Raw genomic sequence first — 17844 nt, forward strand, 5'->3', positions numbered from 1 at the left:
CTGTGGGCCCCAGTAATATCTAGTTACACTACTGTGTACCCACTTTAAAAGGGGTGGTTCACCTTTAAGTTAACTTTCAGTATGTTATAGAATGGCTAATCTAAGCAAATTTTAAATTGGCCTTTATTATTCATCTTTTTTATAGTTTTTGAAATATTTCCTTATTCTGACTCTTTTAAATGACCCCATCTAAAAAAAACAAATGCTCTGTAAGAGTGCAAATGTATTGTGAATGCTACTATTCATTGCTCATCTTTCTATTCAGTCCCCTTCCTATTCATATTCCAGTCCTTATTCAAATAAACACATGGTTGTTATGGTGATTTAAACCATAGCAACCAGATTGCTGACATTTCAAACTAGAAAGCTGCTGAATAAAAAGCTAAATATCAAAAACACAAATAAAAAATTCAAATCAATTACAAATTGTCTCAGAATAGTACTCTATACATGATAATAAAATTTAATTTAAAGGTCAACAACCCCTTTAAGCACACATTGTGTCCTTTAATTTTTTTCTCATCTCTTTCCTTTACCATTAAAAACCTGAGCTGCTTGCAAAACAGTTTAATACGATTGAGTTAAATAATTCAAAAGCCAAGAAGAAGACATAAAAAAGCTAAAAGGAAAGTGTCCAAAACAAATTAAAAGTAAGGTGAACATTTCCTTTCAAAAGCTTTCAGTGTTTGAGTGTTTCAGTGTTTGAGCCCAGGGAGTATTTTTCACTAATCTGAAGTCTTGGTTAAAAAGACTGTAAGTATTCCCTAATAGCATAGAGCAGAGAATGTTTGGACTTTTTGCAGTAAAACTTTATTGATTTCCAACAGTTGATTGTTTCTCCATTAGATCAGATTTCTACCATTAATATTAACAAGTATAACTTGTAATAACATATCCCGCAGCTCTGTACAATAATTGGGTGTACACATAAAACATGCATATAGTGGTAGATACAGAAGAATATGAGGGCCCTGCTCATAAAACACACACACACAAACTGGCATCTTGCACGTGTAACTTTTGGGGGGGATTAGTCAATGGTGGGCAGGCAGCATAGGACAAAGGATCAGAAAGACAGGGACATAGGTTTCTACAAGGAAAACACGGGTTTATTTTCCCACTTTTAAACAAACAGTCAATTTTGCACAGGGGTGAACATTGTAGCAAACAAACATAAATCATAAAATAAAAACCTTGCCCACTGGGCACTAACTTTACACTTTGAAGCAGTCCCTGACTAGACTGGGCCCCTTGTGGACGACCAGCACAACAAGACAGTATTGTTTGGCTCACCCCTGTACTCACAGAACTTCGTCCGAGTAATATTCAGCCTCCTGGCTTCCTCACTCTCTTCACAATACTCTCTGTGAGAGTCACGGGCTCCCTCTGCTTCATGCAGTATCAGGCGGCACCCCCAGCTCCTCTGGGAGTTCCTAACACAGCCAGGTCTCCTACCTGCTGTGCCCTGCTGAGAGACACACTCTCCCATTCCAATTATGTTTAAATTGCCTTTCCATCGGACAGCTTTCCTGTAGAACGATCTGGACTGGATCTGTGGAATGGATCGTTTGAATACGGACCGCTTTGACCCCCAAAAACCTTTGAGCTCTATTCGATTGGTTTTTTTGAATTCGAAGTTCGAAGTTTTTTTTAACTTCAAACTTCGACCCTTGATCAATCTGCCCCTTAATGTGTCAAAAAATGTACACTGCCACAATGCACATAGGAAACCCTGCATTTAGCACTTGGTCAATGGCAGGGATAAAGTAAAGGACTCCGTTGTGGCTCTGCATACAGCACAATTCGCCTCATGTCCATTAATAGGAACAGCTGGTGCACAAAACTTTGGTCCTATCACAGTGTGTAAATGGCTTTTTAACACAAGCAAACCTGCAAAACTTGTCTTCTCCCAAACAGAAAGTAACCAGGGATGTGACTTTACTTTTAATCGCTAACTAGTCCAATTTAATTCAGAACTGAACTCACCTCCTGTGCAGATTTTTCCATTAGAAAACCAACAGTAGGAATCTGTCTTTGGTGAGACCCCGTTTGGAATGTGAATTGGCCTTCCCATGTATCGGACCATATCAGTTTCCATGTCCACAACATAGGTGCGTTGAAGCTCATATGTCTTGATGTCGGCATCCAGGATAACATAGTCTGTGAAGCCATTGCCGCTCATATCTGTTTTAATCCATTGGTTAAATCCATAAAACTGCATATTTTTTGAATGCTTTACCAAGCTGGAGCCAGACACCCATGGTCCCTGCCTTCTGCTGCTGTTTATGGAATGAGCAGTGAAATATATTGCATTGTATATGGTTCCAAACAATGGTGACACCTGAGCAAATAATACAATCAGTTACTTTTAATGATATTTTATTTAATTGTTTTGGGAATGTTGATATTCCATTGAACAAGGCGTTATATATATTAAACATATCTCTCATTTCGTTGTAATAACTGTAAGGATTGAATTATGTGATTGGTGGTAATTCAAATTGACCTTCAGCCAATGAAAGGAGAAGTGTCCAAGTGTCCGGTCAGTCTGGCACAATCTGTATAAGCAAGTACAGGCTTCATTTAACAGTGCTCAAGAGACCCCACACATGTAGACAACTACTTTAGATGGTTCAACATGAAGAGGCAAGAGTGAAATGTTACTTTACCTGAATTGGTTTGATGTTTGCATCCATCTCCCCTCTTGCCTGTGCTTCTTGGAATGCTTCATAGAAGGTTTTTCCTTCGGACTCCACTGTGATTGTGAGCACAGAATCATAGGCATCCCTGAGCTTGGGGCTATTCTTCAGCATATCATATGTGGCCTTGCGATATGGCAAACTATAGTAGAGTGTGTCATAAGGAACAAACACATAGGTGCCATCTGTCATTTTCAAGTCATGGGCCACTTCCAATAGCTGCCGTTGTGCCTGTCCCCCAATTAGGACAGAATGCATGCACATAATAATGACTGTAATACAAAGCCAGGAAAAGAAATATCCATTTGCAAACCATTATATAGTAAACATTTAAAATATGCTGTCAAGCCATAAATGAAGAAAATGCAAAGTACTTGGTTAATTGTTCTGCTTTAAATGACTAAAAAAAAATGCAAAAAACTGTTTGCCAAGAGACCATGGTACAAACAAAACTTGCATTTTATAGAAGCATTCCAGATGCGCCTAATACTTCCCTTTGGCATAGGTAGAGGCCAGGCTCTCTGCACCCTAGCGGTGCAGAAGAAACCTGTAAAAAAAAACTACAATATATTCAAAAATTGTATAACACTTAAAATGAAAAAAATGTACAGTAACTATTAGCAATTTTAACACAATTCAAATCCATTCGATCTCTCTTAGTTTAAATGTTTTGTTTCAACTTATTGACTGTTTTCCATATGAAGAGAAAAAATTAAGCAGGAATATCACAGCAATCGAATATTTCACTTTTGCCTTCTGAAACGTCTGACCAGTTGATGGTTCATACACCTTTTGCATATTTGCAGCTATTATTATTTTACACCCAACAAATATAGTGACCAGATAGTGACCAGATATGAGCTATACAATAAGCCTACTGCTGTAGGCTGTGTCAGCAGTATGTTGACTTGGTGATATGTCTATGAAGATTGTAATTCATCCAGGTCATGATAAACAGTATCTAGTAGAACCAAGCTTAAAGCAACTGGACTTTCTTGAAAATATTTCAAATACCTCTTAGTTCAACCTCTTAGTTCATCTTCAGTCCAGTTCAAGAGGCTGGTTGGATAAGTGGTGAAACACACAAGAAATCTCAGAAAGTCTAGTTGCTTTAGACTTATTTCTATTAGATAATGAATAAAGGACATTGGGTTCATTTACAACATAGAAGTCAGGATGGAAAGAGCAAAAAAGTTTCATCCATGCGTGAGCCCTAAGTGTCATGTTCTTATGCCCAGTAGTACTATTGCATTTCTGTCCCCCGAGACCCTAACCGGACATTGGACAACCTGGTGCACTTTCATATTAATATTCCCATCATGGAAGGGGTTGGGCACACCAGCGTGAGTATATAAAAAGAGTATATAAAAATGCATGCATCTGGACATAAGTGGGCACTAGAAAGTTGCAGGCAGGGTCAACACAGGCTAAAGTTACATCCTCCCTCGGCCCTCAAATGTTGTGCACAAGTTGGTCCGAACCTGCCCAAACCAAAGGCTTCGAGTCTGCCTTGTTTTCTTTAAAAAAGTGTGTTACAACTGTGACAAACTGAAGAAAGCATTGCTGCACTACTTTACAATATTTTGGGCTCATTCACAGTGCTTTATTTTATTGAGAGCACAAATCTAACCAGATAACTGATTATGTGCTAAAGTATGCTGATTATTCTAATAAATACTGCAGATAAATAGATTATAGCAGTGATTCTGAAACAGAGTGTCAAGACACCCAAATGTTTCTCAGTACTTGTTCAAGTGCTTGCATGATTGAATAACAAGTAGCTGGAATAATGACACAGAAAATGGATCACAAATTTCTATCTTGACTGAAAAGAAAAGTCTTTTAAAACAAATCCGAACTAGTGTTAGCTTAAAGGGATACTGTCATGGGAAAAAAAAAATTTTTCAAAATGAATCAGTTAATAGTGCTGCTCCAGCAGAATTCTGCACTGAAATCCATTTCTCAAAAGAGCAAACAGATTTTTTTATATTAAATTTTGAAATCTGACATGGAGCTAGACATATTGTCAGTTTCCCAGCTAGCCCAAGTCATGTAACTTGTGCTCTGATGAACTTCAATCACTGTACCGCAAGTTGGAGTGATATCACCCCCTCCCTTTCCCCTCCAGCAGCCAAACAAAAGAAAAATGGGAAGGTAACCAGATAACAACTACCTAACACAAGATAACAGCTGCCGGGTAGATCTAAGAACAGCACTCAATAGTAAAAACCCATGTCCCACTGAGACACATTCAGTTACATTGAGAAGGAAAAACGGCAGCTTGCCAGAAAGCATTTCTCTCCTAAAGTGCAGGCACAAGTCACATGACCAGGGGCAGCTGGGAAATTGACAAAATGTCTAGCCCCATGTCAGATTTCAAAATTGAATATAAAAAAACTGTTTGCTTTTTTGAGAAATGGATTCCAGCGCAGAATTCTGCTGGAGCAGCACTATTAACAGATTCATTTTGAAAAATTTTTTTTCCCATGACAGTATCCCTTTAAGGGAAAATTGGTTAGATATTCTTCAATACTCTTCAGCTCCATTTAGAAGTTCAGTGCTTTTGGAAATGCAATACTGATACCAAATTAAATGTATTATATTTATAATTATTTATCTCATCAACTTTCTATGCTTTGGGAAAATCCAAGATTTTGATAAAACCTTAGTCACAAAAACAAACTACTCAGCAGAAAAGGAATTAATTTTGGAAGTGAGACACTGATGCCTGTTGAAGCTTTTGTGTGGTATTGCCAGAAGTAACATAGTAACATAGTAAGTAAGGTTGAAAAAAGACACACATCCATCAAGTTCAACCTTTTAGTTTTTGTTTTTTTTTAATCTGCCCAACTGCTAGTTGATCCAGAGGAAGGCAAAACATCCCCATCTGAAGCCTCTCCAATTTGCCTCAAAGGGGGAAAAAATTCCTTCCTGACTCCAAAATGGCAATCGGACTAGTCCCTGGCTCAACTTGTACTATGAACTATCTTGCATAACCCTGTATTCCCTCACTTGCTAGAAAGCTATCCAATCCCTTCTTAAAGCTATCTCATGTATCAGCCTGTACAACTGATTCAGGGAGAGAATTCCACATCTTCACAGCTCTCACTGTAAAAAATCCCTTCCGAATATTTAGGCGGAACCTCTTTTCTTCTAATCGGAATGGGTGACCTCGTGTCAGCTGGAAAGACCTACTGGTAAATAAAGCAATAGAGAGATTATTATATGATCCCCTTATATATTTATACATAGTTATCATATCTCCCCTTAAGCGGCTCTTCTCCAGCGTGAACATCCCCAATTTGCCTAGTCTTTCCTCATAGCTAAGATTTTCCATACCCTTTTACCAGCTTAGTTGCCCTTCTCTGTACCCTCTCTAATACATTAATGTCCTGTTTGAGTGATGGAGACCAAAACTGTACGGCATATTCTAGATGGAGCCTTACAAGTGCTCTATACAGTGGAAGAATGACCCCCTCCTCCCGTGACTCTATGCCTCTTTTAATACAGCTCAAGACCTTATTTGCCCTTGATGCTGCTGACTGGCATTGCTTGCTACAGCCAAGTTTATCATCTACAAGGACTCCAAGGTCCTTTTCCATAATGGATTTGCCTAGTGCAGTCCCATTAAGGGTATAAGTGGCTTGGATATTTTTACATCCCAGGTGCATGGCTTTACATTTATCAACATTGAATCTCATTTGCCACTTAGCTGCCCAGATTGCCAGTTTGTCAAGATCGTGTTGCAAGGATGCCACATCCTGGATGGAATTAATGGGGCTGGATAGTTTTGTGTCATCTGCAAACACTGATACATTACTTTTTAAGACCCTGAAAAATTCCTCAAGACGGCCTCAGAAGAACTAGACTGGCAGCACCTACCCCAAAGAGTACTAATGGGGCAGAACAGGGCTCAGTAAACAGGCTGGAAAGATTTGCCCGGGAGGATAAGCAAGATGGCGCCCAAAGAACACCCAGCAGGTCTCCCTCTCCTTCCCTATTGCAACAAGCGCCAGAACCTACACTGCAAGAAATCCTACAGGAAATAAGAGACTCCAAGGTCACCTGCACCAGTCTCATCAGTACCAAAACTGACGAAATAAAACTGGACCTCTCTATCATAAAGCAGGACCTGCAGCGGCTAAGAGAGAGAACTACCGAGGTGGAGCAAAGAGTGAGTACCCTTGAAAACACCTGCGCAACTCTCCCTGAGCGCGTAGCAGAAGTGCACAGAATGGCTGTTGGTGGCTTTGCGAAAATGGACGACCTAGAAAATCGTCTCAGGCGAAATAACTTGCGCTTTGTGGGTTTTCCAGAGAAGGCGGAGGGGGAGAAACCCAAGCAATTTATTGAGGAATGGCTGGCAAGCAATTTTGGCAGGGCAAATCTATCCTCCTCCTTTGCGTTTGAAAGGGCGCACCGGATCCTAACTACGTCCAACCCACCAGGGGCCCCACCGCGGCCTTTAATTGCCAGATTATTGAACGCCCGGGACCGTGACAGCATACTCACCATGGCGCGGAAGAAAGAAGCCCTACAATTCCAAGCGACAACGATCTCCATATACGCGGACTACTCCGCAGAAGTCCAACGCCAGCGAGCGAAATTCATTGAAGTAAAAAGGAGGCTCAGAGCAGCGAAAATCGTCTACGCCATGCTGTATCCTGCACGGCTGCGGGTCCTGTTGAATGGTGCCGCTCACTTCTTCACTCTGCCACAAGAAGCCAGCAAGTGGCTCGATGCCCAGAACGTGCCAGCATCCGAAGAACCTGACAAGCAGTCCCAAGATGGTTAAAAATAAGAAGCCAGGTACAGGTACTGTTCAGATAACCCTTTTTTGTTATTCTCCTCTGCTATTTCGCCCAACGCCCTTAGACGCAACAAGTGTCTCCCAATTCCCACAGTTTTGGTTTGCCTAATACCAGAAGTCCAGAGATGGTTAACCATGGTGGCCCAGCTGTATACAATATCCCCGGTGCCGATTTGAAATGTACTGTGACACTAATTCTACATGTGAATGGGCATAATGGGAAGGCCCTTGGACAGTAAGTGTAGCGCAAATGCTGAGCGGGGAGAATAGATACGGCAACTAAGCTGTTTTTTTTTTGTTTGTTTTTTTCTTGTCACCGAATCTTATAAGGGCTATGAAGAGTTGTTGCTCCATATTCGGTTTACTAGCCTAACCAACCGCACCATAACCGAAACCAGACTGTCTTGTGGATCTAACTGAATGTCCCGGAGGGGGGGAGTCGCAATGTTTTTGTTTCGACTGCCCCCAGGACTACCTCTTGACTGTGTGTTCACGGTCTGAATGCTAGACCAGGCCTAAGGGCCACCCCAGTTCACAACATGTGTTTTGTTTCGGGACTAATTCTGCCCCCCAACAGGGGAAGGGGTGGAAGGGGAGGGAGGAAATTATGGGGAAAGTTTAATGTTTATTGCATATGCTCAAGCTACAGGTTGGTGGGGAAATTACTTAATGTGTGTAAATGGGAAATGAAAAAAAAAAAACATAGGTCAGTATGGCTGAGAAATTAATAAGTTGGAATGTCCGAGGCCTTTACTGTCCAATAAAAAGGAGGTTAGTGTTGGACTACCTCAAGCAAAAGCATGCCACTATTGCCTTCCTCCAGTAAACTAATTTAGTAGGGAGCAGAACGCTGGCCTTAAAAAAGCCCTTGGTTGGGTGGGCCTACTACTCCACGTGTATGACCCATTCCTCGGGTGTTACAGTATTGATTCATAAGAAAGTTCCATTTGTGTTGGGTGCAGTTAAATCTGATGCTTAAGGGTAGATATATCTTTATACACTGTCATATTAATAATATAGAACTTATCCTAGCAAATATATATATATTCCGCCACCCTATAAGAGGGACTGTATGATAGAGCTGGCACAATTTATGGCTCAACACCCATTTGCCCATACCATAGCCATGGGTGATTTAAACACTCTGATGGATCCGGATCTGGATAAATAGGTTAGATTTGGTCAGCCCCTACGCAGACAAACCTCTGAATTGCAGCAATTGGTGGTTGGGCTCTGGATGGTGGAAGTTTGGAGATATCTGAACCCCACGGCTAGGCAGTATTCCTGTTTTTCCCAATCCCATCTCTCGCTATCTAGGATTGACTATGCAATTATTGATAGACCCCTACTGCCCAAAATAACCTCCGCTCAATATCTCCCATGGGGGATCTCGAACCACTCTCCCTTAGAACTTGCTATCCAATTACAGCAGAAGGAAAAGGTACTAACATGGTCCCTAAATCCAGTTTGGCTACAAATACTGGACAACAAAGTCACTCTGGAAGCTGCTATACAGGAGTTCTTCTCTCATAACAGGGGTACTGCTGAACCAATACTGGTCTGGGATGCCTTTAAGGCTTACCTCAGAGGGCAGTTAGGGGCTGATATAGCGACATTTAAAAAAGCAGCATATGCACAACAAGAGAGCCTTGAAAAAGAGGTGGTAGAGGCTGAACAGCTGGTGGCCCTGCAGCCAACAGAAGATAGTATGAGATCACTTAAACAAAAACAACAAGAGTATAATCTATTTATGACGCAGAAAGCCCAAAGGAATTTGCTTTTTACCAAGGCCAAAGTGTATGAGCAAGGGGAAAGAGCTGGTAAGATGCTTGCGCAACTGGCAAAACAGCACTCTACTCCTCCCACGATAGGGGCCATACAGAACCGAGATGGGGTCACCATTAAAGATGCTGAAGGAATCAATCGCACACTAACCCAATTCTATACTGACCTCTACTCTTCCAAACTGACCAAGCCCCTGGAGGACAGAGATAAATTCTTGGAGGACTTAGACACCCCTATACTCCTCCCCCAATACAGGGACTTCCTTGAAAGCAGCATTACTAAGGAAGAAGTTGTAGAGGCTATAGAGTCATTCCCAAACGGGAAAGCCCCTGGCGCTGATGGGCTACTGATTGAGCTCTACAAGCGGCATGTGCTTATCCTGGCCCTGTTACTACTAGAGACATATAATGCAGCCCTAGCTCAGGGGAGATTGCCAGATTCAATGTAAGAAGCAGCAATTGCCCTGCTGCCGAAACCAGGCAAAGATCAACTGCTCTGTGAATCCTATAGACCCATATCCCTCCTTACGGCGGATGTAAAAGTTCTAGCTAAAATACTCGCTAAACTCCTTGGAAAAGTGGTTGCAATGCTGGTTAATCCTGACCAAACAGGCTTTATTGCAAGGAAAACAGCAGTTCTGAACACTAAACGACTATTTTTACTCTTGACCATGAGAATAAATGCCAGAGAGCTATAGCGGCCCTGGATATAGCAAAGGCCTTCGACACAGTCGAATGGCCTTATCTTTGGAAGGTGTTATCACATTTTGGTATAGGTCCAATATTCCAGGGGCTAGTTAAACTCCTATATCACTCCCCAAGGGCCTTGCTGAGGATTAACTCTGAGCTAACCGCTCCTTTCTGCTTGGCAAGGGGCACCCTGTCCCCCCTTTGCACTGGCAATTGAACCATTTGCACAGGCTGTCCGGCAGGCAAAGGACATAACTGGGTTTAAAATACAGGGCATAGAAGAAAAAATCCAACTATATGCCGACGACACCCTAGTGTACTTGGGGGACTGGGGCCCCTCTCTGAATTGCCTTCTTGAAGTCATGACAAAATTCGGGGAACTGTCAGGTCTACAAGTGAGCCAGACCAAATCAGTCCTGTTTCCAGTCGATCCGCAGGGGCCTGTAGCGGAGGAAGTTAACATCGCCATAACAGTAGTAATTTAAAACAATACTTATAGCATTCTTTAACATTCCTAAATTTCTTACAAAAAATACCAATTTCTAAAACAAGTAAACATGAAACGGGCAAACTTACTGCGTATGTTGTCAATTTTTTTAACCTTTTCCAAAGCTTGCTGGGTGCTCCTAGTGTCATCTCCCATGGAAACAACAATTCCCACCGGCAAACCATTGCTCCGGAGGGCATTAGCTACCTTCCTGCCAGTGTCTCTCCAGATATCTTCATTAGATGAAATAACCCCAACATGTGCCCACTGGAAATATTTCATCACATTAAAAAGAACTCTGGTGGGGGAAGGGAGAGTTCTAGCAAAGGTTGGGTAACTCTTTACATTGTCCAACTCATAGTTTATGCAAGCCCAGGAAAACACAGCCTTGTTCCAGTTCTTTCCTAAAAGTGTGGCTGCATCACAATATCCTGGATTGGAAGGGCCAATGAAACCTGAAGCAACTCCAGAGTATGTGAGGAAGGTTGAAATGGCCTTGGAAGTTTGGCAATCTTCATCAAGTATCACATAATTAAAAGAGAGTCCAAGATCTAGGGATGCATCCTTGTTGATACGTTCAATGGCTAACTTGGCAGCAACATTTGGAAGTGCTTTGGAAAACAACGGGTCACAAGACCAAGGTCCAACAACGCCCACTTTGTATGGGATGCAGTGCACAAATTGTGGAAAGCAGAGGATAGCTAGAAGTGACCCAAGAACAATTATTTTGGATGGAAAAGTTGAAAATGTAAGGTAGTCACTTTCAGTCCATTTTGGATAGCTTGTGCATTTTAATTGAAAGCTATAAAAAGGCCAATGCTCCTTTGGCATTGCACTCTTGCAGGTAACAGAGCCAGCTGATAAAAATGTACCTCAAGCTTCTATAGAGGTGTAAAGGTGGTTAAGACAGCATTTCCAGTTCAGTCCTAGAAAAAAAATTGTGACATTCAATAAACAAATGAAAACAATGATTAGGTAAAATATTATTTTGAAAGCAATACTTCCATCAATATCTTTCTTTCACTGTTACCCTCAAATTTACCAGTCTCAAATTTGCACATCATGAACCAGAAAATTGTAAGCTCCTTTAAATACTGGTCTAATAAAAGTCTACATCAGTTTACAGTTAACATCAATTTTGCTAAAAGCCCAGGAGATATATACTATATATATATAGAGAGAGAGAAAGGTCCCAACTGGGACCAAAACAACATTGGCTGCTCATGCACTTTTGAATACACTTTAGACGTTTTTCACAAGATTACTTTGTGTTGCTGGTCTCTTTTGGAGTATCTATAATCATTTGCCATGCACCCGAGAAAAACAGTACAATCAGTGAGCTACATTTGGGCGATATACATACAGTATAATACCAAAGCAGAGTCCACACTGGGTACTTTTAAAAAATAACAAGCTTTTATTTAACATATATTAAAAATATCAACCTTTTCGCTCCTTTCCTAAGGCCTTTATCAAGATCATATCATTTCTCTAAAGAACAATCAGTTAAAATCCATGTAGGCTGAACTCTGAATCTTGTAAACCAGATTAAAACTCTGGTGCCAAGTGCAGAGAAGAGCATTGTTAAGGATAAGGCAGCCCTGTACTTAATGCCTGCCATAGATGCTTGACATGGGCTGATAGGTGGAGGGAAGGAATAAAGGGAAAGTTGTTGTCACCACTAATTTTTAAACAATTAGACAGAGGGAAGGAGCCTCTCTAGCACAATTGTATTTTCTAAGGCCAGTCACTGGGTCATACATTAACCCATTTATGTTTTATCTAAGTGATAGTAAAATAGGAAGGCAAAATATTAAAAAAAAACTAAGATAATTTAAAAGAAATGCTGACTGAACAACCCGTTAATAAAAAATGTATTAAAGGTATTAGATGTGCTTCAATGTTCCAAATATATGTAAGTACAGCAGCGGTCTATAGCTCTTAATGACTTGATAAACAGATAATATAGGCATGATAGTACCTGTAGGAAGATGTTTCCATTTAAAGGAGTGTCTAACCTCATCTGTCATGTGCTGTAGGCTGAACATTGCTGATTCATGATCCTCCTGTATTCATTGTATGTTGGCCAGAGCAAATAAGAAAAATGCTAATGCTATTTCTCCTAAACCAGGTCATCCAACCTGTATGCTTTTGTTTGCATAACTTAGGCTTTATCGATGGTCCTGTGGCTACCACTGAATTAGGAATTGAAGCAATAGATATTACTTGCAGAATTCTAAATTCTTCTCTAGTACAGATAGTAGGAATAATCTTCCTCAAGGGAGTGTTTTACCCAAGAAGCAATTTAAGTGTTGTGTGTTATGTGCTTTGTTGTTTGATAAAATGCTGCATTCAATCTCTGAAGACAGTGGTGATAAATTGCACTGATGCAGTTGCCTAAGGCAACCAATCAGCTATTTACTTTGATCAGTCTATGTTAGAAAATAAAAGCAAAGATCTGAATAGTGATAATCAATTCTACTACCTACATTTTTAGAAGTTTCACTGCTTTTGCCAGGTACTCTGGTAACCGTGGACTATGTCTTAAATGTGCATTGATTTCAATCTCCGTATAGGTCATATATGTTATTAAGCACCCAGATGCTGGGATCTTTGCACTCCGCAGTGGAGTAAAGGATCTACATCTACTCCTTTCAACAGCACTGTATTAATAAGGGGAGGTTTGGAAGCAGCACCAAGGTACTGCTACCCCACTCTGAATTTCTGAATGATTAGGCACATGATGCTGCTGGGCTCTGTACTTTTCTCCTCCTCTATGGCAGGGGTTAGAGCCAGGCCAAAAGGTAAGGGCATACAAGGCAAGCACCTTCCCATCATCTGCACCCTCCCCTTTTGTAACTCACCCCAATAGGGTGAGTGAATATTACCCATTTTGCTTCACCAAAAGTTCCCAAATGGCAAAAAAATTGCCACATGCATTGAAGTCAATGAGGCATTTGTTGAGTGACATTTTTTAAAATGTGCAACATTTTTATAAAATAGAGCCACATTATTTGGACTATAATTTTAGTGTATGGGGAATGTATTTCGCTCATTCCTATGCCTCACCAAAACACCATCCCCACTTGCCACTTGCATGCTCATTGATGCTGAAAGTGCTGAACAGTGAGTGAGCATGTTCTATAACCTTTACCGACTTGTCTCCCCCTTTCCTTACAAGGCCAGGTTAGCCAATTAAATACGCATTCTAGTCATATTAGAGATCTAGTTTTAAAAGTGTTGGCTTCTTTTAAAAAAAAAAAAAACTATTATTTTCCCATATTGAGGGTCTCTACATGAAAATGAGGACTGCAGTCTAAATTACACTGACATTTTCCTATTAGCATCTAAATAATAAAAGCTCTTTAGAATTATTGTTGTTACAGCTCAGTTTATGCTTTCCATGTAATTTGTGCTGTGATTTCCCTGCTAGCTACACTCAGTATTACTGTCATGCTTCCATGCCTAGAAATGGCAGAGAGTCCAGTGGCCCACAGGCGTGCGCTCTATGATTCACCCATTTCTCTTATTCTTGTGCATCTGCTCCATACACCACAGTTGCACTATATTTATTTAAGTGAAGATTATTCCAATAAAATGTAAATTACCTTTAGCAAGCAAACCTAAAATCTCAGGCCTCTGCAGTGCTATATAATCTAATGCAAAAAAATATAAAGAATTAGACTCACACCGGCTGTATTTAATCTACTAATCATCATCATATCAGTGCTCATCATACGGTTGAGCTCTGTTGTTATTTATTAACAGAGGGCTCTTGGGCTGCAAGTCTTCAAATGTCAATGTAATCTAATCTATGGAACATACTCTAAAATCATTGCCCATAAGGATCCTGAGATGCATTTGATTAAAGCACTGTGTAATAAAGAGATTTCTTCCTGCATTACACACACATTCATTTTGCAAATAAACAGCACCCCAGGGACTTTATTAATACCCTAGTTACAATAAGGCAACATTTGCTCTGTGTACACTTTCCATTTCAAAACATCTCCAGCTAATGTTGAAGTGTGGTCTGTGCTCTCCCCCTTGTCAAGCCTCCAATGAGTTTACAAATCATCATGTGCAGTGGATTTCATAGTAATGTCTGATTAGTACTGTTAACTGTTCACTGTGAGAATACCTTGAGAATATCTAGATAAACCTGGGAATTGATTTTAATTATAAATGTGTGGTGTTCTGATATATGGAAACGCTAACCTGGAAAAGGCAACGTTCATTGAAAAAAAATATACAGTATAAATGAAATTGAGGTACAGTGCATTCGATAATGTACCCACTACACTTTGTATGTAAATGGGCCTTGGTCAGACCCTCCCTCAGTACAAAAGGTGCTGCAATTGTTCCAAAACAAAGTTAGAATTTCAAGGATAGTTGTAGTGTTTTTTTCATTTTTTTTCTTTACACAGGGCACAAAAGCATAGCATATTCCTCCTATATGCCTCTTTCTATTTTTGCTCCTCTTCTGTAACACATCCGGCTGTCATGAACTATTGGTTCTAATCGTGGTTGATTGCCTGTTCTCTTGGTAGCAGATAATACAGGAGCAACAAAAGGATACGTTATTTGTAGGAAACTGATATTTATAACTAGCACTATAAAGGGCCCTCATGTATGGCGAGTGCTGCAGTTAGTTAGAATTTGCAAAGACAAGTTCTGAGCACGTCACTGTTATAAATTGGACCTGGGAAGGCTTTGCTTTTTCAGGTTTCTCTATTCCAGTATTAAACTATACAGGACAATCCCTACAATGTTTGAAGTGCATAAAACAATTTTCAGCACCATCAGCTCAGGGACAGCTCCTGATTTATGCACTCTCAGCATTCAGATCCTATTGATACTGGGCCCAAGCAAGATGTTCAGGGGAAACTGATCCTTATGGTGTCAGTGTTCATAAGCTCTATTAGTTGCTTAATGCTGTCAATAGCCTTAAGCCTTCAAAGAGACTTTGGAATGCAATTCTAAAACTTGGTTATAGTACTGCAGTTAACAAAGAAAGCTGTAGGCTAGCTTATTGTTTGCAGAAAGCATCTTTTATCTATATTTATCAATAATCTATATCTTTAGCTACATGCTTTATTTTATAATATATGTTTTCAGGCATTCTCTGATTCTCTATTACAATAAATAATGAATTCAAGTTAAGTGAATATGTATTAGGAGCAGCTCAGCCATACTGCTTTGGTAATCTCTTCTAATATCACGTTGACAACAGCATCCTTAGTGGTCAAAAATATATTGTGCTTTGGTAGTAGCTATTTGTGTAGAATATGATCAGTTCATTTATCAGGAAAACAAAACACTTGGGCAAGATTGAATGGTTTTTAATCTGTTGATGAGCAAAATACAGCACCGGCCCATGTCTATATTTGTCATTTGTTACAACTCAGCTTAATGCAACGCCAGTGGAACTCTACTCACCATGACTATTTCTGGTGAAAATCTTGCTTGGAGGGGGTCTCAGTGAGTATGACATTAGTTCAAGGAAGCAGTGGCTTAACTTCATCAGCTCTAGATTTGGTAGTGCTAGCATTACCATGTGCAAAAAACTGTAGCTTTGAGTTAGAATACATATGCAGCATTCTTACTGTCTCACTCCAGCATCCAAATAAATCCTTGTCTAAATTAATTTTATATTATCCAACCCACAATGAGTGGCGTAACTACAGAGGAAGCAGACCCTGCAGGTGCAGAAGGGACCTGGAGTGTAGGGGCTCAGTAAAGCCCTAATTAATGAGCAATTTCAATAAACCTTGGTAGAATAGAATGCATTTCCTGTGGGGCCCAGTAACATCTAGTTAGGCCACTGCCCACACCCATTATTAGGAGGTAGGGAGTTGTATCTCTGTTGGGATTCATTGGCAAAGAATGAAGACACTGCACATTTTGAGGGTAGGCCATAGACAGAAAAATATCTTTTGCACAAGTACAAAGAATTTACCTACTGGTAGATTCAACCAACGCGTCCATAGGTTATAATAGTTTAACATTCAGATATTGTTCCCATTGAATCCCCTAAACCATATCCTGTAACATATTCAGTCCTTATATGCATTGCTACTTTTATTACATGCTGGTACAAACAGGCAGAATGTTCCTGCCCTACAAGGCGAGGTGCTGGGCTCAGTTAATACACATACTGAATCACTTCATTACCTTTCATTCAGACTGACAAATATCACTTATCTGGGGCAAATTAAATTGAGGGTTCAATCGATATTTACAAATTAAGGATGTAGAAAATCAAGGCCCCCGATAATTAAAGTGAAAGCAATTCTTGGCAGGAAAATCTATTAATTTGAGGCTTCCATAATTTGAAAAAGGTTAAAATGTGCGGCACCAGAATAAATCAGTCGGTATTCATTGTTCAGTAATGAGGAAGGGAGGATGATTTATCCTTTGCAATGAGACACTGTATGCTTCATGTTTCATCACAGCAAAATGAAGTGTGTTGACAGGTTTCTAATAATAAAACAAGTGATGCTCCCTGTTCGGCAGTAATAAAACAATACACACTCATTGTTGTGATCCTTGGAATAACATTTACTCAGTAAGCACTTTATAAACACGTTGCAAATAACTATAAAATTTATTTAAATCCTTACAGATGGAGATTAACCCACTGGATGCATAGGAATGGCTGAGGGATTTGGATTTTATTGATGGGCTACCTATGCAGGTTATTTAATAATGCTCACTCACCCTTGTATGTGCTGAAGCTCTGTTTGGCAGACTTTGCAAGATTTCAGTTAAATCATTCCAGTCTGTGAACATCAATCTCAATAACTGCAAGAGGCCCAGTCCCCATGATATTAGCAGCAGTAATGCTTCCAGGTTGGTGGCACAGAAACCCTTTTTGCATTTTCTGCCAGCGTTCCCCTCACTCTCTTATGTTCCTCTGGTAGAAGTTGGTGTGCATAGTTGGAATGTGTCATAAACCTCCCAAATCACCGCTCTGCGTGTCCACCGAAGAACCAGATTAAGATTTACTATACAATAACGCTTTAAATCCTTTAAACTGATCTAGCCAATTAGGACTTACTAACGACCTATATATGACCTGCAGTTGGACTTCACTGCTCTCCCTAATAAATTAAGTGTTCTTCACTGCTCTCACTATTAAATAACATAAAGCTTGTGTTTCTGATATGCTTCTTATAATCCCTACATTTGAGTAGCTAATAGGGCAAAGTCTACCTTTAGATATTTTTATTTGCTAAGCATATCTTAATCATGCATCTCATTCTGTAAGCACTATGTATAAATAAGGTCCGTTGAATGGCAAGCCCATACCCTAAGTGCAGCCTGAAAAGGCTTCCAGCCTACACAAGGACAACTTTGTATGGCATCACTCTA

The 17844-nt window shown here is 40.2% G+C and overlaps 1 protein-coding gene across 1 annotated transcript in view; it reads right to left on the reverse strand.

Annotated features, from left to right (window-relative positions):
- Positions 1 to 17420, reverse strand: part of gucy2f.S (guanylate cyclase 2F, retinal S homeolog) — a 57120-nt gene extending 39700 nt beyond the window's left edge. Inside the window, exons 1-4 of the mRNA XM_041574927.1 lie at positions 17191 to 17420; positions 10560 to 11396; positions 2670 to 2971; positions 1987 to 2341 (exon numbers count right to left, since the gene is read on the reverse strand). Coding sequence (XP_041430861.1) covers positions 1987 to 2341; positions 2670 to 2971; positions 10560 to 11301 — 1399 coding nt within the window. The 5' untranslated portion in view covers positions 11302 to 11396; positions 17191 to 17420. The remainder of the gene's footprint in view (positions 1 to 1986; positions 2342 to 2669; positions 2972 to 10559; positions 11397 to 17190) is intronic.
- Positions 17421 to 17844: the final 424 nt, after the last annotated feature.

Source organism: Xenopus laevis, chromosome 8S, assembly GCF_017654675.1.
Source record: "Xenopus laevis strain J_2021 chromosome 8S, Xenopus_laevis_v10.1, whole genome shotgun sequence".
Taxonomy (NCBI): domain Eukaryota; kingdom Metazoa; phylum Chordata; class Amphibia; order Anura; family Pipidae; genus Xenopus; species Xenopus laevis.